This window comes from Myripristis murdjan, chromosome 15 (assembly GCF_902150065.1).
Source record: "Myripristis murdjan chromosome 15, fMyrMur1.1, whole genome shotgun sequence".
Lineage (NCBI taxonomy): Eukaryota > Metazoa > Chordata > Actinopteri > Holocentriformes > Holocentridae > Myripristis > Myripristis murdjan.
The window spans coordinates 17,635,617-17,662,100 of NC_043994.1; the positions used below are offsets into that span (position 1 = coordinate 17,635,617).

At 43.3% G+C, this 26,484-nt stretch overlaps 1 protein-coding gene across 3 annotated transcripts; it reads left to right on the forward strand.

Annotated features, from left to right (window-relative positions):
- Positions 1-26,484, forward strand: LOC115372195 (semaphorin-4G-like). 3 transcript variants are annotated; one of them, XM_030069881.1, is made up of 18 exons: positions 1-302; positions 1,115-1,226; positions 3,924-4,043; positions 4,626-4,967; positions 10,197-10,345; positions 11,376-11,438; positions 11,562-11,660; positions 11,931-12,024; positions 12,109-12,222; positions 13,472-13,626; positions 14,702-14,877; positions 16,678-16,822; positions 17,763-17,985; positions 18,622-18,737; positions 18,842-18,996; positions 20,202-20,260; positions 20,824-23,500; positions 25,537-26,484. In XM_030069881.1, the coding sequence occupies exons 4-17, from the start codon at positions 4,766-4,768 to the stop codon at positions 21,831-21,833; spliced, it is 2,760 nt and encodes a 919-aa protein (XP_029925741.1). In that variant the 5' UTR covers positions 1-302; positions 1,115-1,226; positions 3,924-4,043; positions 4,626-4,765; the 3' UTR covers positions 21,834-23,500; positions 25,537-26,484. The 3 variants fall into 3 exon arrangements, with proteins under 3 accessions (XP_029925741.1, XP_029925740.1, XP_029925742.1); XM_030069880.1 differs by lacking the exon at positions 1,115-1,226; XM_030069882.1 differs by lacking the exon at positions 1,115-1,226 and having other exon boundaries at positions 1-145.

Here is a 26,484-nt window from a genome sequence, read left to right on the forward strand (position 1 = left end):
AGAACACCGGAGCGAGCCGCGAGCCACCGCTCGCGAGCCTTTTCCCCATTACACGTCGCTAATGATGACGGGTCATTTTCGGATGCCGAGTCAGCGAGGAGACGAGGGCAGCAGGACTTGGGGGAAGACGCTTTTTGACCAAAAGGTTTGCGCCCACTAGTGTCAGCTGCTCCCACTATAGGCTGTGTGTGTCCGTGTGTGTGAGTGTGTGTGCGCGCAGCGGGGGTAAAGTCCACTTGGATAATCTTGAGCTCGATGCAACATCAGTTTCCCTCTTCTAAAGAAATTTCTACAAAATTCAGGTAAGAGACACACAAGGACCATTTCGCGACTGCTACTTGGATAACCGGCGCCAAATACTAAGTCTATGGACTGTAATAGTGAGTTTAGACGGACCTTATCCAACTTTGCAGTGTTTTGTCTCGTATCGTTAGGGTTTGTGCAGCTATAGTATTAATTCAGTGGAATTTATGATATTTGTATTCTCTGAACATTTATTGTATGATAAGTCATTGTTTCTCGTCAGTGTAGCCTATATGCAGTTTGTCTGTGGTTTGGCGACCTGCTGCGCAGTTTATAGGGCTCCATTGCTCAATGTGAGGACGGATTACACAAGACAGTAAGTGCACAAGGTGACACACACGTCTACTGAAGCAGTCTCCTGAAATTAGATAAAGTAAAAGCTCTGTGAGCTGTGTTGGAAATAGCTACGCAGTCCTTTGTGTAGCTCACCCTTACTCCCTGCTGTGCCTCCCTACTTCACATTACTGCATGACTCAATTACAAGTCATCTGAGGCCGCCAGGCTGAAATGACTTGAGCCCGTCAGACATCAGCAGAGGGATGCGCAGGGATTGGGTAATACGCATAGTAAAGCTACTGTATGCGATTCAGACACAGCATGCTGAGTGTGGGATGCCAGCTTAGCAGCAGTGATTAGAGTAAATCAGCTGTAAACACAACACTGATGGTGATGATGATGATGTGAGGGCGCTGGAAAAGTCTAATGGTTACCCAGACATTCACTGATTAGTTTCAAATGGCCAATCAGGCCACTTTTATTCAGATGAAGTGGTGGTCTTTGTAAATCTGATCTAATCATTACAAATCACCAGGCATGAAGTGGAGGGAAAACCCGGCTAACACACACATTGTCTGTCCCACACGAATCTTCCTGGCATGATTTTGTAGTAAACATCACAGTAAGGAGTGTCAAACCAATGAAAGGTATGGGAAGCTGTTTGTAAATTAAATCCTGCTCATTTCCTTGTAAAGTGGATTTCCAGCACCACCATGCAGTACATTAACCATTCATCGCTTCCTCTCTTATGTTACATTGTGAACAGTCAGACACAAACCTTGTGTGAATGGTCAGATTAAAGAGTCCACTGTTACACTCAAAGGCTTATGAACTAAAGCAGTAAAATTGAGGTTACTGCTACAAAAATAATGTAATACAGTAGACTTGTATGGAACACAGTACAGTACAGTCTCCGATTAGCTCCCATTGGTCTGTCAGAAACAAGCAGCCTGTCTATCAGTTCAATGGGTTTGACTGTCAGCTTTTCTACCATTGGTAACACACACATACAACACAAAAAAGAGAGTATTGAGTCCTTTGGGGCTTGTTTTGTGTGTTGATGGAGCTGTCACGGCAGCGCTCCAATCTGTCCTATTCAGGAGTTTATAGACATTTAATAATTGCTTGATGAAATCCATTTCCGTGGATGAACATCGTGGGACTCGGAGTTGGCAGCGAGATCAGGGGGGAGGCAGATTAGAAAGGTTAGGTCAGTACATGAGTCGTATAGCCGCTGTAATTTCCTCTGGGCTCTCCTCATTTTTGTCTCAAGATCTGTCTCTCTCTTACATTTCCTGAAGTTTTGACTGGTGTGCTCAGTGGCCAATTAACAATTGAAAGCCTCTGCATTTAGAGGTTCCAGGGTACTCAGCACAAGACAGGAGTGATGGATTTTAGATGACAGAGAATTGGAAATGCCACAATTATTAGCGCTTCACTCTGCACGTCTACGCTTTACTGTACTTTACTGTGACTTTTAGCTCTTGTTCACTGCTTTTTCTCACTCCCTCCCTCTGTCTCTTTTCCCTCTCTGTCATATTCCCATGAAACATTTTCATTTGAATGGACTCCTCTTCCATTCAAGATTAGCGAGACCCTGTCAGGACCACTGAGGCTGACTCACTGACTGACTGACTGATGGGATTTAGTCCCTGACAGCCCAGTTTGAGCTATTTCAACTCAACCTGATGTGCGGGAGTCAGGTAAATGACTCATAAAGAGCTTCTCAGTGCACATCCTCTGCCGCCTTTTAAGAGGGGCTTTGACAAGCCAAAGGGCACTTGACAAACCTTTATAGCACCCGACAGGCCTTTCGAGAGGCAGAGCATCCTGGCAGAGAATGCCCAGCCGAAATAATTGGTGTTTCCACAGAACACCTATCATCGTGAGAGCATGGTAGAGATGCACAGAAAAAAAACAAAACATAGGCAACATAAAGACACCGCTGGGAGTATACCTCATGTCTAAAATGTCAGATTTGTTTTCGGGTCACCACCATGTAGGGCTGGGCCATATATCAGTTATATGGATATAATCTGAGACCAGATTTTGGATGTCATGATATCATCATATGGCATTTAGTGTTGTATTTTCCTGTTTTTTCCTGCCTTACAGTAAAGGATGCAGTTTTCTAAACGTACTATACTGTAGGGCTAGGTGATATATCAATATTATATAAATATTGCGATATGAGACTAAATATCTATTCCATTGTTTGCCCCCTACCTGCTTGGTCGTCACACATTGCTAATGGTTGTTCAAGTTTAATAGCCATCCATGCAATATTGTCACGGTGCTGATATTGAGGTTTTTTTTTTTCCCCTCTTACCTGGATTTCAAGATAGCTTAATATTTGATTTGGTCTTATCACCCAGCCCTACCACCATGCATTTTTTCCAGTTTTGAGAGATTTTAGAATTGCCCAAGTTGTTGTAGCATTCTGTTAACCCATAGAAGACAATTAAATCTTTTAATCAAAGTGAAAACATGGAAATAACTTTAACTGGAATACGTAATAATGGCAAAAATATCCCGTAAACACAGCTGCTGCTCCCATGTTCAAGCTGTGGATCCCGCGTATCGCCTGTAGCTCTGACAGCTGTTTCGTTCTCCTGCAGGGTGAGCCTGTGATTTCCCCGTCATCTCACTGTTGCTACACCGCTTTCACAGCCATACTCTGACTACACTGTGGCTGTTATCTACACCTGCATGCGGCTGTGGGTGTCCTTAATGTTACGCAACTCTCAAGCCAGCCGTTGTCATGGTGTCAGCCCTAAGGGACTGCTGGGACTTATTTTAAGGGTGCAGCCACATGCACAAACACACACACACATACACACACACACTCACTTAATGGCCTCAGCATTCTGCTCTGCTGTTGCATGGATGTTTGTGTGTTTGTTTATAACATTTTCTGTTTGTGTGTGTGTGTGTGTGGTCATGATAGTTAAAAAAAAAAACTTGACTGTCTTTGTGGTGCAAGAGGCAGGCTTTCCTCTCAGTTTGTTTAATAGAAAGCACTAACCAGGGTGAGTGTTTACGTTTGGAATTGGGAGAGCAATTTACAGACAGAAGCGAGTTATTTAGAGAGAGTGTGTGTGTGTGTGAGAGAGAGAGCATGGATTTAATTGTTTTGGGAAAAGACAAAAAGACAAAGAGAGAAACAGAGATGTCGCCACCCCTCTAAATAAAATGGGACGGGGTCAGTGATGCTCACAGTTCTGTCTCTCAGTGTGTTCTGTGTGTGTGTGTGTGTGTACTGGTGCGTGTGATAGTGACACATCACATGCAACCCCCCACCCCACTCTCTCCCTCTCTCTCACCATCTCTCTCTCTCTGTCTAGGTCTCACTCTCTCTCCAAACGGGTCTGATTCTGCCAGAACAACATCAGCATTCACATCTCATCCCATCATAGAAACATCTCATTTTACACTTTTCCCCCTGTGGATTTCACTCCTCTCAGGTACGTCTCTGCTCCAGTTTCTGCCGTTTGAGCCGGTTTCGCACTTTAAGGCTTAGTTCATCACTCCGTATCGCCGTTTCACCCTCAAGTGTTTGCTCGTGATATTGGCGCTTAGTTCTGTTTTAATAGTTATTGTTTGCTTAAAGATCTTTTCACTGATGTGTTTAAACTTGGCAGCTGCTCTGTCTGTCTTTCACGCTTCGCACGCACGCACGCCACATGCACACCGATTGAGAGAGATTGACAGGGATAGCGTTACTTTGCCGCGTTGAAAGCCTGCCTCGTCTCGCAGCCCTCATTGATCTACAAAAGCCCTCGATATTTTATTGAGCGCATACAGTTTGCATTTCTTTCATGTCTGTGTCGTCATCCTTGTAGTATCCTTCAGCTCAGCTAACCTCTTGTCTTTGAACTGTGCCACTCATGTAGATCAGCCTCCCCTCTGACCCAAACAGATCACACTTGCATTGTCGAGATGTTACGTTTTGAAGTGCAGCTTCCCAATGCACGTTTTGTATTTTGTCTTTCTCTGAGCGCAGACTTGGCTCACACTGTTCGTTTTGTGTTTGTTTCATTTTTCAGTTTTCTTCACAGCCTTCTTCGACACACTGAAAGAGCCTGAGACCACCTGCTCGCCTGCTCGTGCATATTTGTCCCATTGTGTGTGTGTGTGTGTGTGTGTGTGTGTGTGTGAGCCTCTTTGGTTGAATATGTTCGTGTGAATGCCTTTGGATACGCCGAATACGCCGGAGAGTGTGTGTCCCAGGAGGCGCTCTGCGGAGATGCGTGTGCCTCGGTCCTCTGTGCTGCTGTCCGCGCTGTGGCTCCTGCCGCTGAGCTGCTGTGTGTGTCAGGCGGCCGGCTACCCCTTCAAAACGCCCCTGGACCTGGACGTCACGCCGCGCATCACTGTACAGACAAGTGGTAAGGAAGATGCCGCACACACATACACACACTAAATGAAAAATTGCTGCTGTGTATATTCATCTTGGAACGTTACGTGTCAAGTGTTTCAAAAGCGCAGATGAGCTGTTTCATAGCTGAAGGTCTTAAGTTGAGTCATGACTTGAATTCAAAAGCATACTGTGCTTTTTGCTTGCGCCAGCATTCATCTCGGAAAGAGAAGCTGTCAGGTTTTGCAAATCTCATTTTGGAAATAAAGTTTTCATGTCTTCATTTTTCACTTTGTCTCTTATTTCCTTCATGTTGCGTGCATCTCTCCCTCCGTCTCTCTCTGTCTAACACCCTCCTGACACCTCCTCTTTTCTGCTAGTCTCACTCTCTTGTCACTCCTTTGAGCCTCATTTGTGTGCACACCGACAGGCATGCAGCAACACACTCACCTGCTTCTGGTAACTCTTACCCCCATCTTTCTTCTCTCAGGCATGGGTTTTTTTTTTTCTTCCCTGAAAGGTGTATTACCATTCAGTTGGTTTGTGTGACTGATGTCTGGCATCTTGCCTGAGGAATATCGCAGATCAATCCTCCGGGGACATAGGCAGACTGCTGAAGTGCTTACACTCGGATCACTGCAAAGCATCCGGAGAGACTGACACAACTGTAGGTAGTTGAGAAGCACCGTAACCATGACAACTGTTGTACTATGGCACAAGGCTGCGTGGTATACTGTATTTTTTCTTTAAACGGGTGTGTGTCTGTGTACTTTTGTGGCAGCACTCTTATCTGATCCCGGGTTCGGCGTCTTTTATTTGTTGAATTTCTTTGCATCTCCAGTCCATGACTTCGGCACAAATTTGCCAATTTTCTCCCCCATTATTAGATCATCCTTGTAGGATAGTGCACCTCCTTTCCCTTTCTCTTCTAAATAGTTTTCTCCCTCTCAGCTCTATCCCTATACTCTCCTTCATTATCCATCTTTTTTTTTCGGTGACTCCTCTTCCTATCGCCCCTTTTCACTACCCATATCTCAATTTCTCTAAATCAACACTTAGTGCTTAAGCCTGCCCACAGGCCCTCCTACACTTCTCATCTCCCTGTCTGCCACCCCATCAGTCTCTCATCCACTCCCTTACTGCCTTCTTCCATCTTTCAACCATAGCACTCAAGCTCTTTCTCTTCTACTCTGTTTTTTTTCCTGCACTAGTTTCGTCTTTTTTCCACAGCTGCACTATCTCCCTTTACTTCCTTCACCTTCCCTTTACCTTTCTGTCTTTGTTTCTTTTATTTCCCTCCGCGCAATGAGAAGACTTCGATATGCAAACTTAGGACTAATCCCTTTAATCTCTGTGTTTCTTAGCAACCTAAGGCAAAGCCTCCAAACCTGCATGGGGTAGTTAAATCACATGCACGCACACGCGCACAGTGACATACACACACACACACACACACACACACACACACACAGAGATCTGTTCGCTCTTTTGTTGCAGTGTTCAATACTTCACTGAGCTCTCATAAACAAAGGGAAGAAAAAGACACAGGGAGTTGTTTAGGTTTATTAGTTTGACGAGTTCCAGTGCTCAGTTTTGAGAAGTTGAAAAGCTTAAAAATCCGACAAAGACAGGAAGAGAAGGCTGTTAAAGAGAGTGAGATGGTGAAACGGGGACGTGTCACATTTAAAAAATGCTCCCATTACACATGAGCCCACACATGTCACACTCACTGATTTCAACCCCATCACTTTTCTCCTGCCATTGCTTTTTTTTCATGAGTTCACAACACCTTGCATTCAACTAAGTGGATTTACCACTGATTTTCTTTCAATACCACTTGTACTACATAATACTCTAAAGAGGCCTGACATTTGTGTACAAATGTGTTTGTGGAGCCTTTATTTCTTGCCTCAAGGTTCTCAGTCACTTTGGTGTGTGTGTGTGTGTGTGTGTGTGTGTGTGTGTGTGTGTGTGTGTGTGTGTGTGTGTGTGTGTGTGTGTGTGTGTGTGTGTGTGTGTACGTGTACGTGAGTCCCTGAACACTATGTTCTGTCCCGATCAGCTGAGGTCCGTCAAAGTGTTTGCTCAGTAAATAATATCATCTGGGCCTCCCCTCCTCCCCTTTCTCTCTCTTTGTCCCTCTCCCTATACGATGAGAAAGTGCCTTTTCTCCCATGATCTGGTAGGCGAAGGCTTCAGCGTGCTGTTTAATATTATTTCCCTGTGATATATTGTTAATTTGGCTCAGGGTGAACCGTAGTCTCCAGGTGAATTTCACCTGCTGTGTCACTCTGTTCTCAAGTTCTCCCTTCCCTCACAGCTGCTCTAAGCCTGAGGGGATAGCGAGGCTGTTTCGCGTTACCTGGCTCCAGCTGTCAGACCCGCACATGCAGAGAGGGTATTGTGTGTGTCTTAGTGTTCAGATTACACCCAGGATCTCTGTTAGGAAACTCAGGTATTGTCTCTGTTCAGACCCATTGTCTTCATGTACAATGAAGCACCCATAGAGCTGGTGTGTGGTCACGTAGTTATCGCTGAGATTGCCTCAGAAAAGCTCATACACAGCTAACGAAGGCTCTGCTTCAACATGCCAAAAGCGAGAGAATAACCGGGAAGAAGAAACATGATCACCTGCAAGGAGTTGGGGATGGGAAGTGACTGATGCTGATGAAGAGCATAGAGTGGGTGGGATTTTGCAGCAGCAGATAGGAATCTTAATGACAGCTTACTTGATAACCATGCAGTCTTCAGGGAGACTCACAGTGAAGGGGGAAGCGGATCGGCTGAGGAAAAGAAAGTTTGACACTTCAGTTTGGGCATGTCGAGCTACTGTACTCATCAGTCGGCGTCGCTCTCAGCCTCACGGTTTTCATGACTAATTGCTGTCAAAAACACACTGGCTAACAGTGAAATTACGGCTAAGAACGCCGGCCTGCAACAGTCACATCCACAATTTAAACACCAATCGAATTAACAACTCGGCTATAATTTTTTAAACAAGCAGCACTATGTGTTTGTTTGCGGCATCACAGTTGTCCTTTGCCGTCATTGTTACGATTGCAACACTGTTTGAGCCATTTATCAAGCAGATGAGAATCCTTGCCCCTTGCCTAGAGGTTCTTGGTGTCTTTGATGTGTGTGTGTGCGAGTGTGTTGACAGTGGTGTCTTGTTTATACAAGCTAAGTGGGGTCTTGATACGCTTAGAACTTGCATGACCCTAAGGCATCTCATGGCTTCAGCTAGCAAAGTTTGGACATGTTTTGTCAGTGTGTGTGTGTGTGTGTGTGTGTGTGTGAGCGCGCACTATACAGTACTTCTCAATGCCAAGTGTTTGTGTGAGTGAAGCTCATTAGTATCTTGTCCTGTCAAACAGCTGCATCCCAATATAGCCTGGAAAAGTGAACGGGGACATACACACATGGTGATATAACAGCCTCCAACCCAAGAAATCCACACAGGCTGGCTTGCGCTTGTGTCTCTGAAATCTGATGTGGTGCTCGGTCTCTCTTCATTATCCTTTTCTCACTCAGCACAGCCATGTGGGATAAGCATAATCCCTTTGCCTATATGGCCCATAGTGGGGGTGTAATTTCATTTCAGGTCAGTACAATAGAATAAGAAGTGAGAGAAAGTCAGTAGATAAGCAGCCTCAGAGGGGAAAAAAGCAAAACTTTTCATCTCTCGACACAATCCCACATTACAGATATAATGTAGTTTGAAAGCAGGAGTCTTTCAGCTATCCCAAACATTAGAGGTAAACATCAGGGTTTGATATGGGTCTTCAGAATCAAAGAGTGATTGCTCGGCAAAATCCATCGTGTAAGAGGAAGAGATATCAATTCCTGCTTTTACTCTCCAACTCTCACTTTTTCTTGACCGGAAAACTCCTCTTGTCTGGGGGTTGTTGTCATTCCAGGACATTTATTGATTTATTATTTATTAATTGGTGATGGCTAACAGTGTAAGAATTCCCAAACTGGTAGATTTTCCTTCACGGCTTGTTCATATTAGCTCCCATGTGCCAGATTTGAATTATTTAGCTGTCTGGATGCACACAATCACTTGGCCACAGCAGTACAGACTGAAAATACAAAAAAGATATTTTCCCACTTATTCCTTGTGCAATCTATGCATCAAGATAATCTCTGTGATTTGGCAAGTTTCCAATATACTGGAAGGGCCGTCCTCAACATGTAGGAATTCAAGGCATATAGATATTAATGTAGTTTTGTAGTTCCTCAGCAAGAGATAGTTTCCCCAACAGCATTTGAGGTGGATAGATACAGCTTGCTGTTGTTCTTCATCAGGAAATAATTTCCAGTGAGATTCTTTTACCCTGAAGGCCGCGGATTATGCAGCGTGCCTGTGTCATTACTTTAGGAAAGAGCTGCTGCTGGTGAGTTTTTCATGAGCAAATTTTTGACAGTTTTGAATCCCCATCCAGCCTCATTGAACTATGATGCCAGGAGATGATGGAAATATCACCAAGTCACACCGAAATCTGTGTGGGTAGATTGCACTCGGGCTAAGTAGGGAAACATTTCTTTCGTATTTTGGGGTGAACTGTTGCTTTAAATTCCTTCTGTGGGCAGTGAAAGTGAATGAGCAACACTTGTCCTTCCCTTAGGGCACTGTTGAGGTGCCCTTGAAGAAGACGCGTAAGCTCCAGTTGTTCCTGAAGAGATAGACCTTGGTCAACAGGGATGGAGAGCGCTGCGTTGGTACTCAACAAAGCCCAGGTGTGAAAGTGTATGAGAAGAGTGGCATTACAGCCTCATGCACCATCAAGAGACCTTGCACATAAAGACGCTGAAATTAGTTGAGAGAGACAGCAAAATTGATATCCTACCTACAAAATACGTTGCGCAAGATATATACAGTTATTTGTGTCTGTGAAGTAGGCTAAACTGGATTATCCTTGTTGCTCCCACTGATTGTTGTTAGTAGTCATCACTTCTGTTTCAGAGCTCCTCCACTGGAGTGCTAATTAGATTGGATATCATCGCGCTGATTCAGCTATTACAGAGCACGTATGTTGTGGGTTTTGAGTGGGAAGTAGTTTTTCATCAGTGGTATTTTTATATATTTATTCATTTTTGGGAAAGTGTGAGTCATTTTGCACAAATGGACACAGCAGGAGCTTTGTCGCAGGGGTACAAAAGGTCAGCTTCATTAACAGTCAGCCTGTTTCTCTCTCTCCTCTTTCTACCTCTCTTCTCCTCTCCTCTCCTCTCTCCTCTGTTCTTTCCTCTCCCTCAGGTCTCCAGGGTTGTAGGCGTCTCCAGTCCTCTGCAGTCAACTACAGCACTATGATGCTGGAGGCTGACAGTCAGCGTCTCTATGTCGGGGCCCGGGGGACGGCATTCTCTCTCAATGCCTCTGACATCTCAGCCAGCTCTGCTCTGACTGTGAGTGTGTTTTTGTTTATGTGTGGCTGCGTTTGTGACTGCGCTGACATGTTTGTAAGCGCTCCACGGCTTCATTTGCATTCAACAGAGCAGCGTTGCAAGAGTGTGTCTAAAGTCGGTGAGACACTTGCATCATTTTTAGAAAACATTGATAAGTGTTTTATGAGTGACCGTATTTCTTTTTGTATTTCTTTGTGTCAGTGTGTTCACACATTCTTGTGAACACAACATCTCAGAACAGCACTTCCGATGTTGCTGATCTGATTAGCTTTGGAGCACCACAGTTCTTGACAATGGTACAACTGTTTAATGCTTAAAAATATGGAAATGCATATAAACAATGAATTTAATGCATAATTCACACATACTCATTAGTATAAATGTATATCTTGGTGATTATGATGAGATATTAGACAGCTCCTTTTCATTCTGTAATTTTATCATCACTGATTTGGCCCCTTTTGTTCATTTGCATACAGGCTGATAGTCCTCTGTGTTTCTTCAAAAGTGTTGCCAGGAGTGTCACTGTGATTGAGTTTGGTCATTGAACTACAACACAGTCTAGACGGAAGAGATGATGATATTAAAGTCAGATGTCCCTTTAAGTAACCACAGGAACTCAGCACCCTCTTCCACCTGAGGTGCTGCTGTGCCTGTTACCTGCTGGCATAAAGCTGTTACACCACTTATGTTGGTGCAGCAGTGGTGTAGCGTGGCGGTGTGCATAACACTCCCTGACTCCCAACCAAGCTCCCCCGCCTGCTGCTGTAAATAAGAATGTGCTCTAAGCTGACCATCTGGGTTACATAAGAGTTAAAAAAAAAAAAAAAAAACCTGCCTATGTTCAGCCATACATGATAAAACGGTGCTGTGATTCAGTCCAAACCAGGTCTAGAGCCAAAACCGCATGGGTTTAAAAAAAAATCTGTGGTCTGAACTGTGATCCAGACAAAAAAAGTCAATAATCTGAACTTGTCCAATCATCTGTTTGCTCTTTTTTTACTACTGTATGTTATGTTGTGTCTAATAGATTGAGTGGGAAGCCTCCCCGGAACAAAAACAGGAGTGTCTGAGCAAGGGAAAAGACAATAAGGTGGGTATTTTCTTGTTTTACCCTCGCTCCTCTCGTATCTTTTTGTCTTTTCTCCTCTCCTGTCTATTGATATTCCTTCTCTTACCGTAATCTTTTTTCTGTCTTTCTCTCTTTGTCTTCCAGACGGAGTGTTTCAATCACATCCGCTTCCTCCAGAGGTTCAACTCCACTCATCTGTACATGTGTGGGACTCATGCGTTCAGACCTCTTTGTGCATACATTGTAAGGCCTCAAACAATACATCACAGCCCTTACAGTGTGCATTCAATATTTAAATTATCACCAAACACATTTACTGAATAGATTTGCTGTCTATACATCTGAGAATAGCTTTGAAGAAGTCTGAATTGTATTTTTTTTTTTTTACATTTATATTTTGTGTTACCGTCTCTGAAGCTCTTTGCTGTTCCACATGATTTCATGGACTTTTGGTGGATCCTCAGGTGACTCACTCGGATCCTTTGCTCTACCCAAATTTTGTGACCTTTATAGGATGAGAAGCAGTTTGTGATGTCATCTCAACCTGAAGAAGGCAGAGACAAGTGTCCCTATGGTCCAACAACTGGCTACACCGGCCTCATTATAGGTAGGACCAGTCAATAACTGCTGGTCACTTATGGGTTGTGTTGTTAATCCATTTATCATTTGATAAACTGTTTTTTTCCTCCAGACCAGCAGATGTATACGGCCTCTCAGTACGAGTTTCGGAGCTTTCCAGATATCCGCCGTAACTCTCCTTCTCCCACACTGAAAACAGAGGATGCTCCCACGCGCTGGCTGAACGGTGAGGGCAGTCGATCGCAGGCCAATCTGCAGGGGTGACACAAGCCCAGTTGGTGTGTTTGGACAGCAGGGTCGCCTGTTAGTTAAAGCTCTTCAACACCAACAAGACAACCCCAGTTTAAAGGCTCATCCAAAATACAAAAACATATCTAGATATTTTTCCACTTAAGCCTTGTGCAGTCTAACCTGTTTCTGTGTGGTTTGGTGATTTGATGCTATCTGGGTTAGTTCATACACACCAGCCAGTGTTCTTTGGAAGGAAATAATTCCTACCAAAAACCTTCCCCAGCGCTGTAGATAATTGTGGTTATCTCAGTCATTGTTTTTGGCAAGAGCTATTGCTGTTGAGGTAAATTCTGGATGCTTTGATCTTCATCCAGCCCCATTGTACAGGTCTATTGGAGACAGGGAAGATTGTGGCAGGCTGGAAACCTCTCATTAAATCACACAGAGGTCATGTGGTTGGATAGAATGTATTAAGAGTATATTGGAAAATATCCTTATTGGTATTTTGAGTGAGCTCTTCCTTTAAGCGCCCATTTCAGCAGGAGTGCCCTTGAGCAAGACACTGAATCATTACCAGCTCCAAAGATGCTGTTCTGTGACTGAGACTGTGCTTTGACTTCCTATTAAGGTTGAAGAGCAACAAGAGATTTGCCATATGGCGATCAATAAATTTTTATTTTACTATCATTACATCAGCCACTGATGATTCCGCTATAACTTAAAGCCTTACTGCTCTCAGTGATGACATTTATATGCACAGAGACATCTATTTTACACCCAGTTGCTCCAATCACCTGCTTTTGGGTTGGCATGTTAAGTTGTATTTTGATTAAGGAAAGCATGGGAAAAATGCTTAAGATGGCTGCCTTTCTTCATCATTAAAATGAGTTACTGTAGCATCACTTATTTCTGCAAACTCAGACGCAAACAGATTTATGGGTACATTTAGATGTCAACTACAAAAAACATGGCAGCAAGCAGTGCTATTACTATTACTACTGGGATCATCATTTCTTTCCCCTTTATTAACAGTTAACTACAAAGAAGGTAGTTTCAATTTCACGGTGTCAAAGGTTCATGGAAACAACTTAACGTGAACAAGGTGTAACACAGAGCATGCATGCATGTAGGCACAGTCAGTGTTTAATGACTATGATGAGAAATTATGAAAAAGGTAATGCTCACTCATTTAGGTGCATACAGAATATAGTTTGAATCACTGTATCTTTCTCCCTCCCAAACAGAGGCAGACTTTGTGGGCTCAGCCTTGGTGAGGGAGAGCGAAGGCAGCAGCACCGGAGATGATGACAAGATCTACTTCTTCTTCACAGAGAGGAGCCAAGAGCAGACAACGACCTACAGCCACAGCAGGGTGGCACGAGTCGCACGGATTTGTAAGGTGAGGGGAGATGAGAGAGAGAGAGAGATAATTTGTAACAGGAATCAAGGCCTTGTGTCAGGCCAGTGTGAGTGAGACCGGGGTTGATAGGAGAGTCTGCCATAATAGATCAGGGATGGAACAGGGAAAGTGTTGGTAATACGGCCCTGGGGTAATTTTGGGGGCAGACACTGAAGTTGATGAACGATTTTGAGAGTCAGTGTGGCTGGGAGAGAGAGAGAGAGATAGATAGATAGATAAATAGATAGATGAGGTAATACTAGTAGTAGTAACAGTAGAGAAACCCATACGGATTTACGACACAGTTTAATAATCTTGTCATTCTGTCATGGCACTGCACCGGGAGCTCACAATTTCTCCCCTTGACTGCCTGGCAGCTATTTTTTTTGTTGTCTAATAAAAAATGTTTTATGGCTGCATGCATGAGAGCTGACATTTGCCATTTGCTGATGGCTAAATAGACTTGAAAAATTAAAATCAAAAGCCAGTGTGGAGAGTAAGCCGGTGTCAAAGAACCGGGCTCATAGAGACGGCTCACTCTGCGACGGCTCCGCTGTTACCTTGTCTTCGAGATTCAAAATGAGTCATTGCCTTGGGTCAAGCATTTTCCATTGTGTGCATGTCCACCCAGAGCATGTCACCACGAATGAGTGTTTTGATGAGTCTGCCTGGCTGTGCATGTCTGTAAGTGTTTATTCCACAGCAGGCTGCAGCACACCTCAAGGTAGAAAGCACTCAGCGTAGAGAGTGAATTTTTAACAGGCTTTGACAATCACAATCACTCTCTCGCTCACACACACACACATACACACACAAACCTGTAGATTGCAAAGGGAGCCTTTCCTTAGGGAAGCCATAACCTTACTGAACTTACTGTTATTGCTTTGCAGTGCCATCTGTTGCACTGTTTGGGAGGCTCACTTATCCTTATGTGCAACCTTGAATCAAGTGTTCAGTTTGTATTCCACTGTTGTCCAAGCCAGGCCCTTACCTTATTTCACCTTCACTACTCCCTGCTTTTCCCCCTCCTCTATTTCTCTTCTCTCCTTCCTCTTCTCCACTCTTCCTCTCTCAGGGGGACAGGGGGGGTCGTTTAACTCTCCAGAAGAGGTGGACCTCTTTCCTCAAGGCCAGACTGATGTGTTCCCTGCCTGAATATGACTTCCACTTCAACATGCTGCGCAGTGTGTTCACGGTGCATGGCCACACGCCGCGGGACACGCTCTTCTATGGCATCTTCGGCCTGGAGTGGTGAGTGGGAGTTTGTGTGTTGCCTGTCAGAGCTCTGTCTGAAGGGGCTTTGAGGATGCGAATGTGAATGAGACCAAGATTAAAGCCTGCGATCGATGCGCCAAGATAGTCGAAGAAGACAGGAAGGGACAAGATAAAAGAGAAGGGTGAAAGACAAAATGAGAGGAACTTTTTTGTCCCGAAGTTGTGAAGGAAGTTGAGGGTGAATATAAATTGAGGTTTAGATGGAGTGATACAAAGGAACCTTAAGTGGCATGTACATTTTTCAATGTGATTACTTGACTTTGCTAGACATCCACCATAGCTGTACCCAAGACTGTGAGTGTGCTTCTTGTCCCAAAGCAATTATGTAAAACACTGCAGAGCACAGAAATGTTATTTTGATTGAACTGAGTCATATGTTTATGTTTGAGGATGTTTGTATTACTTAAAGGTACCCAAATTAGTTTCCCTTGTTAAACACACTAGGTTTTGTTTGTATTCAGAATTTCTTGCCAAACACATTGTGTGCGTCATTGTGGCCTAATAAACATGTTGAGTGCATTTCGTACCTCTAAAAACTCCAAAGCCTTATGCTGGAATGTTTTGAAAGTTGCATTGTTTGCATTGGTGTTGTGTGTTTACACTGGTGTGTGTAATATATCACCTCCATGCTCATGGAAGTACGTGTTTCGTCAATAATTTGGAGACCGGATTTTCTTAGCGTACACTGTAGCACCGCCAGTGGTCCTGAACTACATTGGGTATCTTTAATTTTTAAAAAAACTACAGAAGGAGAGCAAAAGTGATCTCTATTGATTATCAAGGCAGGGAATTTTAGTGGTTTGATGTTGAGAAACCAGTGAGATATTGCGCTCCTTTCTAAGTTGAGCATTGGAAATTCCCAGGTAGTAATCCTGTATTCCCCTAACAAAACAATAATGCCCATACCTCTGGTCTGTTACAGTGCATAACCTGATTGTACATGTCCAGTAAATCATATCTGAAATGGTGTTTATGGATCAGCTGCTTCCAAATGTTCTTACTTGAACACACTTGTGTTGTACATTGTTGGTAAACACTATTTCAAATATTACTTACAGAACAGCATTAGCTATTTTTGTTAACATGGAAGCAGTATGGACCTTATTCTTCTTTTTATATTGAGAGCACATATATCTGCTTTAAGTTTGAAAAATAAACACAGAGAACAGAGCGCCCTGGGAACCTGAGAATGATATTCAGCTATGTAAACAAGCAAGTTAGTACAGCATCAACAGTTGTTAGTGCTGATACGGAAATGGAAAATGTCAGTTTACATTTCAAATTCATATTTTTAACCATTTCACCACTAAGGTGTTTTGATTTAAGAGCGCTACTATGCTGCAAATCAAACTTAAAGAGTGCTTTTTGGACTATAAACATGTTATCTGTGTGGTGCGAACGCAGGATCAGGTAGCTATCTCAGACAACAAATCAAAGATGAATTTATGCTGCCTTGGGGTACCCGTCTCTCTCCGCATCTCCACCTTTTCCACTTCGCCCTCCTTCCTGCTGTTCTCAGAGACATACGACTTCTGATTAGCCGTGCACATTTGTCTCTGTCAGAGCTCATCTAACTTGCCACCCATCCTCTCGCTTTCTGTCTTGCCTTTTTTGTCTCTTGTTCTCTCAGGCTAGGTGAGCCAGCTGAAGTACTGTATTTCTGCTGCTGTCTCTATGGCAACACCAGGTTTACTGCTGTTATTGTTCTTGGCTTGTGCTCTGGCCTTTCTCACTCTGTCTGCGTGTGCATGTTTGTGTGTGTGTTGCTGTCTTTAGGAAGAATGTGAAGGCATCTGCGGTGTGTCGGTTCACCCTGTCTGAGGTCCAGGAGGCCTTCCAGGGACCCTACATGGAGAACCAGGACTCTGGCTCCAGATGGAATGAATACACTGGGAAGATCCCCGATCCACGGCCGGGAACAGTAAATGCACACTCACACACACACACACACACACACAGATAGAGGACATTACTGCCTCCTCTATCTTTAATAAGCGGCTGTAGTCATTGTCAGCTCTTCTGAAATAAAGCACACAAATATTGTGTTTTAATTTCTCCCCCCTCTCCATCTCCAGCAGAAAACTCAACCACAGAGTATGAGACTGATTGGAAAGAGAGATGCATAAAGGCAGGGCGGCAGAGGGGAAGATGGAGAGCGAGCGATAGGGAGGATGAGTGGCAGCCTCACGGAAGAGGCTCAAAACACAACCCGCTTATTTCACTGAAACCCATTTCCATGGCGATTAGCTGCAGGCTGTAGCGCGGTGACAATGGCTTAGTGTGGCAGCCAGGGTCATGGCATCATTAGCAAGAGCAGACATTATCCACTGTAGTGTCACTTCAACACTTTGTAGGACTTAATTTTAACTTTGTGGTGAGCTGCTAAATGGAACAGGGAAGCGGTCAAGGGTTTTAACTTGGGAGTGTGAAAGCCTCTTAGAGGAGTTGGGGAAAGTCGTTTGAAAAGGACAAAGAGAGAGGGGAAATTGTTCCCTTAGTCAGGTGCAGAGAGAGCTAAGTCCCCTGCATGTCAGCACAGCCGGCTGCTGAACTCACAGGGGCTCAGTGTAGTCTAAGTGAAAAAAATCACATTTTCTTCAAACTCATTCTACCACACGCTCGCATTTTCTTCTCTATCCCTTTATTTCCCCCAGTATCCCTCAGACCATCTAGAAAAGACCCTGTACATTCTCGCTCTCATCCTCTTTCCACTATCCCTTTATTCCTACATCTCTTCTGCAAGAGTGCTGCATTGCAAATAGTCTGATGGCCACAAATGCCCATCTTGTTCTTCCATTTTACCATCACACAGTTCAGTGTTGCTACTTCATTAACCCTCTTCTTTATTCCTATCTCTCCAGTGTATAACAGATGCACTGAGGGCCATGGGCATGAACTTCTCCACCTCCCTGCCAGATGATGTGCTGGACTTTGTCAGGAGACACCCGCTGATGTCCCAGAAGGTCCAGCCTTGGGACAGACGCCCCCTGTTGTTCAGGAGGACCACAGACTACACCCAGATGGCTGTGCACATGGTCCAAGGCTTAGACGGACAAACATACCATATTTTGTACATGGGCACAGGTGTGTATTTATTTTCTGCATCATTTGTGCAATCAGGGTAGACGAATTACCTAAAAGGACCAGTTCACTAAAAATGCAAAAAACAACATTTTCCCACTTAACCTCTATCTGTTCGGTTTTGTTTGATTTGGCAAGATTTCCAATCTGCAGCACTCTTCCCTGCCTCCTGCCACACCATTACAATGGGATTGGATGGATATATACTTATGGAGGATTTGAGGGGCTCAGACTGTCAGAAATTTACATGTGAAAACTCAACAGCAGCAGCTTTTTCTAAAAACAATGACGCAGATACCCAACATAATCCATAACCCTCAGGGGCAAAGAGTTTGCGGGGAACTATTTTCTGCTAAAGAATGAACACTGACAAACTGTTTCTACCCATCCCCGAAGCAGTCTGAACCTGGGGAGGACAGTCTGAGCTCCACAAACAAACACCCATTCAGCCCCATTGTATTTGAGCAAAGGGAGACAGGAAGATAGCCACACACTGTAAATCTATTGAAATCACAGAGAAACTAGCTGGATGGATGGTCAAGGGATAAGTGGGAAAAAAATCTCTTGTATTTTGGGAGAACTGTCCCTTTAATGCTTACTATCTCCCCCTGTTTTACGAACCTGGTTTGCATCTCAAAGATGAAGGCTGGTTGCACAAAGCTGTGGAAGTCGATGGCCACCTCCACATCATAGAGGAGCTGCAGCTGTTTGAGGAGCCACAGGCTGTTAATAGCCTGCTCGTCTCTGCTACACAGGTACAGCAGTGTGTCTGACAGTCTGACACACACACAAACACACACATACACGGGGAGTAATCTTCCCCGCAGTATTCATCTCTCTGCTCTCTCCTCCCCCACAGAGGAGTGTGTACGTGGGCTCCTTGTCAGGGCTGGTGCAGCTTCCCCTCTCCACCTGCCACAGATACACTTCCTGCTATGACTGTGTATTCGCCAGAGACCCCCACTGTGCCTGGGATGGTGCGCAGTGTGTGGACATAATGTCACACGCAGACAGGTGGGTCCTGACATGTTTATGTTTGTGTGTGTGTGTGTGCATGTGCGTGTCTGCATGCATGATTGGATCAGGTGATTAAATCTCTGCTGGTGCCCTTATGTCTGTTTGATTTGCCTAACCTCGAGTGCTCTCCATACCGCCGTGACCCGTCACGGTGTCAGCTCTGCTGTTGCGTAATGACAAGCCTGGCAGAAACTTGTTGACTCTGATAGTAAACATGGCACGCAGCTGTGTACTTCCACAGCAGTGATTCATCTCAGCGGATATGCTTACTCAGTTTGAAGACAGTTTGAACTGGGGGAAAAGAATAGAACAGAATAGAATAGAATAGAATAGAATAGAACAGAATAGAATAGAATAGAATAGAATAGAACAGAACAGAATAGAATAGAATAGAATAGAATAGAATAGAATAGAATAGAATAGAATGGTCCAACAAGAGCAGCTAGCTATTTTTTATTTCACTTTATAATTGGTTTTGTTTGGTATTTAGGAAGCTGAAACTGTGGCATTTTATTTCATTATAGTGAATTAATTAGTGTATTATCTTACAACCCATCTCTCACAGAATTACAAGACGCCAAAAACAGTCATTTTTCCATTACCAGATGCTGCATTGTGACATACACATTCTTCAAACCAGACAGATAAATAAATAAAAAAAACAGAAACAGAAATCAGAAAGACAGGGGAAAGAAATCATATAAATGTTGCATGCTTATCCCAGGCTTTCTCTTGATTGCTAGCAAATGCAAAACAGTTACATTGAAAGAACCATTTCAGTTTATCTGCATCACTTAAACAGATCAGATCTGAAATCTGAGATTTGTTAGGTAGTTTCAAACATAAGTCATGGTAAAATGGACAGTGGAACACAAAATGAATCTCATTTTTCATTTTTCACTTATTGCATGCACTGTATGAAATGCAGCACTTAAATGTGTAATAGATGTATTTTTAAATGTGTTTTTGTGTGACTGCTTATGTTTCACTGTAGCATTGTAATGATGCAAGACAAATTTCTACGCAGTTCAGGGGATAAAGAAATAGTATGTATAGAATAGAATAGAATAGAATAATGGTGCAGTTAGAATTCCAATAGATTTTCAGTGCCAACAGCGGCAGGTATTTTGTATGTTACAGCCAATAGATAGTTTGAGATGTGATCGGTGGAGTAGTGTGCTGAATGTCTCCTCTCTCCACAGATCCATTTTAATTCAGGACATCCAACACGGCAACCGAGGATGTGAGAACACAGAAGACGGTACGCAGAAAGCTCATCTGCTCCTCGGTTAAGCCAATAATTAAATAAATAAAAAAAAAAAGTTTGCTTTTGTTGTTTTTAACACAATGAATGATGAAAGGAGGATTAAAAATAGAGAATGTTAGGCACAACTAGAAAGATGCATAGTTGTCATCAGATGGCATGAAGGACTCTTTGAAAGTTGATTATGCATATTCCGTTGGCAAAAGCCTGTCCTCCCTTACTTCCTTTAATCACATTTTTTGTTATCTCTGGAGAAGAATCTGTTTGATATTCAAGGCAGGCAAACTCTTTCAGACACTTTACAATTTCTGTCTGATAAAATGTAGCATCTTTTGTCTCCACATTGTTCTTTCTGCACAAGGTACTAGGATGGCTGAAATTAGGAAGATTATACGTGGAGTTTATGCCTCAATAATTTTAGAAAGTCTCTAATATGCGTAATAAATTTTTTGCAATTAATATGACCAGTCAAAGGCCAGGTTGTTAAGGTTTAATTTACACTTAATGTGCTTTAGATTTTTCTCATTGTGTCTCAGTGTTTGGGTTTTCTGTCCTTTCAGACACTGTTGTGCATCGGAGCCGCTCCGTCAGGGTGGGGGACGATGTGCTGCTACAGTGTGAGCTCAGCTCCAACCTGGCAGTGCCCATGTGGACCCTGGATGGCCGTGAGCTGCAAGGCTACGGCCTCGACTCTGGCTTCAGAATTGGCACCGACGGCTTGCTAATCATCGAGGCCCGACCCGACCAAAGTGGACAGTACACCTGCCGCGCCCTTGAAAACAATGTTCAGGTTGGCATAGTTACCTACAACGTCACTGTCCGCCTGGACCTTCCTCCTCCCCCGCCTGTCGAGCCAAGCGAGGACCCCTACAGTCCTTCTATAGCTGAGCCAACACCCAGTGAGCCCCCCTCCTCTGAGAGGCCGCTGCCTCCGCCCCCGGCCCCACTTCTCCCACACTCGGAGCTGCTCTCCCCGAGAAACATGGAGGCGATGTACCTGTCCCTCATCACCATTCTTGGGGGGCTGTGTCTGGTACTCACTGTGGTTCTCCTCTATGTGGGGTTCTGCCTGCAAGCCGGCAGCAGAGGAAAGTATTCCTTGCGTGCCGCTGCAGCAGCCTATCCAGACAGGAAGAGGCACAACAGGAACAGGAAACACCACAACTCCTCCCACATGGAGCTTAAGACTATCTCTAATCACTGTAATGGCAGCAGCATTTGCAATGGGATTTCAAAGCAACAGAACGCCGACACTCAGGACGGGGGCTTCCTCCAGATCGTCCCAGGGGAGGGACACCCATCCCCTAATAAAGAGCCCCCTCCTCCGGCCCCTCCTCTCCCCCCGACCCCGCAGCTTCCCTCCCCACCGTGCGACTTCCCCAACGGGCTGTCGGCTACCCTGCCCAGCGTCCTGAGGAGAATGAACGGCAACAGCTACGTGCTGCTGAGGCAAAGCGACTCTGAAAGTCTGTCCCCGCTCTGCTACTCCTTCACCGAGGAACTCAACAGGATCTTGGAGAAGAGAAAACACACTCAGCTGCTGCCCAGGCCTGACGAGAGCTCTGTGTAGGAGGAGGTGTACAGTAGCTCCCCCTGTGGTGGGAGGACTGGAGAGCTTTCACCTGGTGCTGCCATACAACCCATCATTGCTGATATCAGAGACTAAAGCAGTGAGAGTCTTATCTACATTTGTGACTTCTTTCAGTTTCACATTTAGACATTACTGATTTCACTCTGAGGAGTTTGTTACCCCAGATACCCCAATTTTCTAACACAGAACAAAATGAGAATGAGAACTAAGTGAAGGGCCAAGTTTGAAATGGAGAGAAAGTGTAATCTACCTCACCTCAGTCTGATTTAGCAGGCCACCTACAGTGAAAATCCTGCTAAGTCTGAGTCAGAATACGAGTCCTGTAATGGAGTCAGCCCTGAGATCTCAGCCCCAGAAAACTGCCTTGATTCACTGACCAGGACTCCACAGAGGAGCAGAGGCTCATGGGAATCTGATTATATGTGAAGACTGCTGTTAGGAGGCAGGAGTGCTTGGCTTGTTTCAAAATGGAGGGCAGCTAGCCAATGTTCGTTTGCATTCAAAAGTGCACAGATGGCCTATGCATTTTTAAAAAAAAAAACATGTTTCATGCATTTTAAATTTTGAAGGAAATGTACATGTTAAAGGAAAAAAAAATCAGTTTTAATATGAACCATGCAAATGTAATAGCCAAAAAAAATTATATAAACCATGACAGCACATAACACTTTCCATTAACCATAACTGATAAATTAATCAATCATTATTTAATATTTATGAACTATCATTTAATGTTAACCAACAAGTAATTGATTATCAGTTAATTTCTTCCATTGTTTTCTAATTAATATCAAATTAAATCATGTACATTATTTTATGACCTGCAAATAGATTAATCCATAAATATTTATATATTGTATCACAAGAAATTAAATCAGTGTCCCTTAACTTACTTAACAATTTGTCGGCCATTTTACTGATATCCAGCTGATACTTTTACATGAAAAAAATGTTAACAACCTATTTGCAAAGCATGAATAAGTGGGTGCTAATACCCTACAAAGTTAAAACCATAAATAATAATTGTTTAATAAGATGTTTATAAAACACAAATGAGCACTACCCAGACATTTATATGTAAACGTTGCAGCTGATGTTTACAATATTCTGTGCCAGGATCCCAAATAGTTCTTAAACATAAACGATCATTATTATATTATTTTTAATATTAATTAGAAAACAATGGAAATTGAATGAACAAATCAGGCGCTTATTATTATTTAACCATTAAATTGTTGAGAAATAGGAAATGATGTATTCACCATTTGTTAATGATGGGTATTGAGTTAAAGACAACAGAGAGGAAATAAGACAGTATTAGTGATTTTGAAATGCACTTTAAATGCCAGTTTCAATGCCAGTTTTATTTGGACACTACAAGAAATGAAACTCCTTGAGGAAATTTATTAATAACACTGCACCATGTGAGGAACCAGCATGCGAGGCAGAGAGGAACTTGGAGAGCTCCAGCAGTGCAGCCACAGCTGTGTCGACTGGACCTGTTTGGCAGAAAATGGATAAAAAGCAAACATGCATTGACTGTAGTCCAGCTGGGGCCTGAATCCACCCCCAAGTAAGACCCTGCAGGAGACCACAACTGAAAATAACAAACTCTGGGGCGCAGCGTTAACCCACGAGCACCCAAGGTAAGTAGATTTTGTATCATACCCATAGATCTCCCAGACAGGCATATTGCCAAGCAAGCACTTAAAGAAATGGACCAAGACGTTCGGGTGCAGCTTCAGTGCACTAATATTTTAAGGACCAGTTGCATGCCAGAGAGCTGTGAAGCAAAATGAAAGCACAACTATCTTGTAGTGCACTGGAAAAAAAAGTTTTGCATTTGTACGCTAAATCCTTTTTGATTCAAGTTACACGCTGTTTATAATTTACTGAAAAGTTTAGGTTTGTTGCTGCCAAAACTTTTGCAGTTCTGTTAACACGGACAAGGTAAAATCTGACAGAGCACGGTGCATTTGTGGGAGGAGACATTACAAAGACTGAGGCTGCAGAGCTGAAATAAGAGCTGAAAGGATCATACCGTTTATTTTGACTTTTTGTCAACAGCCATGATCAAATCTGTCACATATCGCTTGCATAAGTGTGCACAGAACATGCTTATCCCAATTCAGTCCCTTTCAAGTAAAAAAAAAAAAAGAAAAAAAGAAAGAAAGAAAGTAAATTTCCATACCCTGAAAGTTGCTGTGAATAGGTCATTCCATTTTGGCATGGCATGTACATTCACTTTTTACCGTTATAATTAGTAGTACTAGTATAATCACCTCATATTTGGGCATTAATGCCAAACATGTTCCTTGTTCAAACCAAAGAGGCTGACCTCCACCATTCTTGAGCTCTGCTCTCCAGGCTGTCACTCACAACCAGTCACAACAAAGCTGAAGAGAGCACATTTTGAACGCCTGGAGAAAATAGTCCATTTTGCATTCAAGGTGATTTTACTTTTCATATTTCACTGAAAAGTTTTTCACACTATTTAACATGAATGGGATTGAATTGTTGGAACCTAAGTTAGCTTTGACTTCCAAAGCACATGCTGTACACTTGCTTTGGAGACATGAGACCAATAATTGTGACAGATTCGGTCACAACTGCTGACAGTGTACAACGCTATCTGGTCTCCATTTCATTCAGTTTATCTTCTCATTCCAGCACCTTTGTCATATCACTTCATTCTTTTTCACTCTTTCATTGCTCTCTGTCCTTTTTTCACCTGTTTTACACTTCATATTTAAACTAGCATTCGTTATCTCACTCAGTCTCTCACCCCATCTGTTTGTTTTCCTTATCAGCCTCCTCTTGCTGCATCTCTCTGGTGTTCTTCTGTCAGAGGGCAGTGTTAATTAGACACTGGACTTATGACAAGTCTGACCTTATTCCCTGCTGCAGAAAGAGGGAGAGAAAGAAACAGAGAGACAGACAGAGATTTAGAGATCCTCTTGCATCTTTTGAAGAGATGTTCCTCTGAGATATAACACACTAAAGCTCCCAATTATTTTCTCAGACCTCAGACTCGGTGTAGTTTTTTTTTTTTTTTTTTTATATACAGAAATATGACTGCACATCATCATAATGCAGTCAAACAAGTGTGCACAAATACACACTGTATACACAAACAGCTGAGTGATGCATATACCTCCACAGATGCTCCTGTGACACACATACACACAATCTGAAAGTAAACACAGTGAGACAGGCCTGTGATGTCGGGGTGTGGATCCATAATTCTGTGGTTCACAAAGGCGAGATGCTTAGAGAGCAAAGCTCTCTAGTCAGTGGCACACATCAAAGACATGAAAGGAGAAGGCAGTTAGCCACACAACGTCAGCAGCCTTCATTAAGACCCTTTCACCCCGACTGAAAGCATGTAATGAAATCAGGATAATGGGAGGTATTTTTCGTTAGGTGTTCACTGTATACCCTGACAAGGACACTTGAAATCGCAATTGCTAATATGTAAATGATTCTGAGCAGTGTTTGAAAAAGCCCAGCCCACATAGCTGTTGTAGTGTCAGGCCCGCTGCTAACTATAGAACTGTGACTGCTTTCATCTCGTCTCTGTTGCCCTTCAAAACAACACCCTGAAGAAAGGCTACATTGGAGGTGCACGCTGCTGACTCTCATGCATGCTTTTTTTGTCCATCTCTTTGTCTGTCTTTTCCAGGTCTGATAAGCACAGGTCAGTTTGAATCTCCCTCAGCTCTTTTCCCCTGAATGCCATTTCCCAACCAACACAGGGTGGCTGTAAGCATGATCTCTAATGAGGAGGGAGACGGACTTCAACATCGTTAGTGGACAGTGGAGCCAGCAGAGAGAGAGATGGGATAAGGGCTACAAAATGGTAGTCTCTGCACCTAAAACTCTTGTTTCCCCACAACTGGAATGAAAATTATTAGCTGCAGTGAACTACTGAGTAAGGTCTGTTCCTCAGACAGCAGCTCTTTGTGTGCAGAAACAGCATCCTTGCCTCTCTGTGATTCAGACAACTTAAAAAAAAGAAAGAAAAAAAAAACACTAAATAAAAAAAAAACTAATTAGGGTAACTCAAAGAGATGCTAAGGAGAAAATGCCAAGGTTGCCAAGTTTGATGCATACTGTGTGAACCTATTTTAATGCAAACCAGCCCACTGGAGACAAAAAGCGAAGAAAACATATTTATTTTGTAATTTTGTATATTTGTGTTTTGAGGGTGTTGTCAGTGTTGTTGTTGAGATGCCTCTAGTGAGACACCGTCCTGTCAGTGGGGTGGTGTCGTGATTTGCCTGTGTTGCACAAATGTGATACACTGTAGAAGCATGGTAGCTAAGAGCATGCAGGGCCCGTACCAGCACCACACAGTTTAATATTTATGCTAATGGGGGGATAGCTAAGCTAATTTATCTATCCACTATAGCCTATTAATTAGGGATCGTTCAGCTGAGCTTCTTTCTGTCACAGTAACGTCCAAAGTTGGCAGCACATTAGTTTTGCTCTCTATATGCATGTCACACCATGCTTGTGTACACAGCAAATCAAATTTGTATTTTGTTAAACTAACACGTCAAATAAAAAGGACACTGAGCTCCTTCACATTTCTGTCATGATGAGATGAAATTCAAATAAAAATTTGTAC

Bases quoted from the DNA above. Each gene is read 5' to 3' on its own strand.
- LOC115372195 (XM_030069881.1), top strand. From the start codon at position 4,766: ATGCCTTTGGATACGCCGAATACGCCGGAGAGTGTGTGTCCCAGGAGG. The intron at 14,878-16,677 runs GTGAGTGGGAGT...TGCTGTCTTTAG, and splicing joins GGCATCTTCGGCCTGGAGTG to GAAGAATGTGAAGGCATCTG. The intron at 17,986-18,621 runs GTGTGTATTTAT...TGCATCTCAAAG, and splicing joins TATTTTGTACATGGGCACAG to ATGAAGGCTGGTTGCACAAA.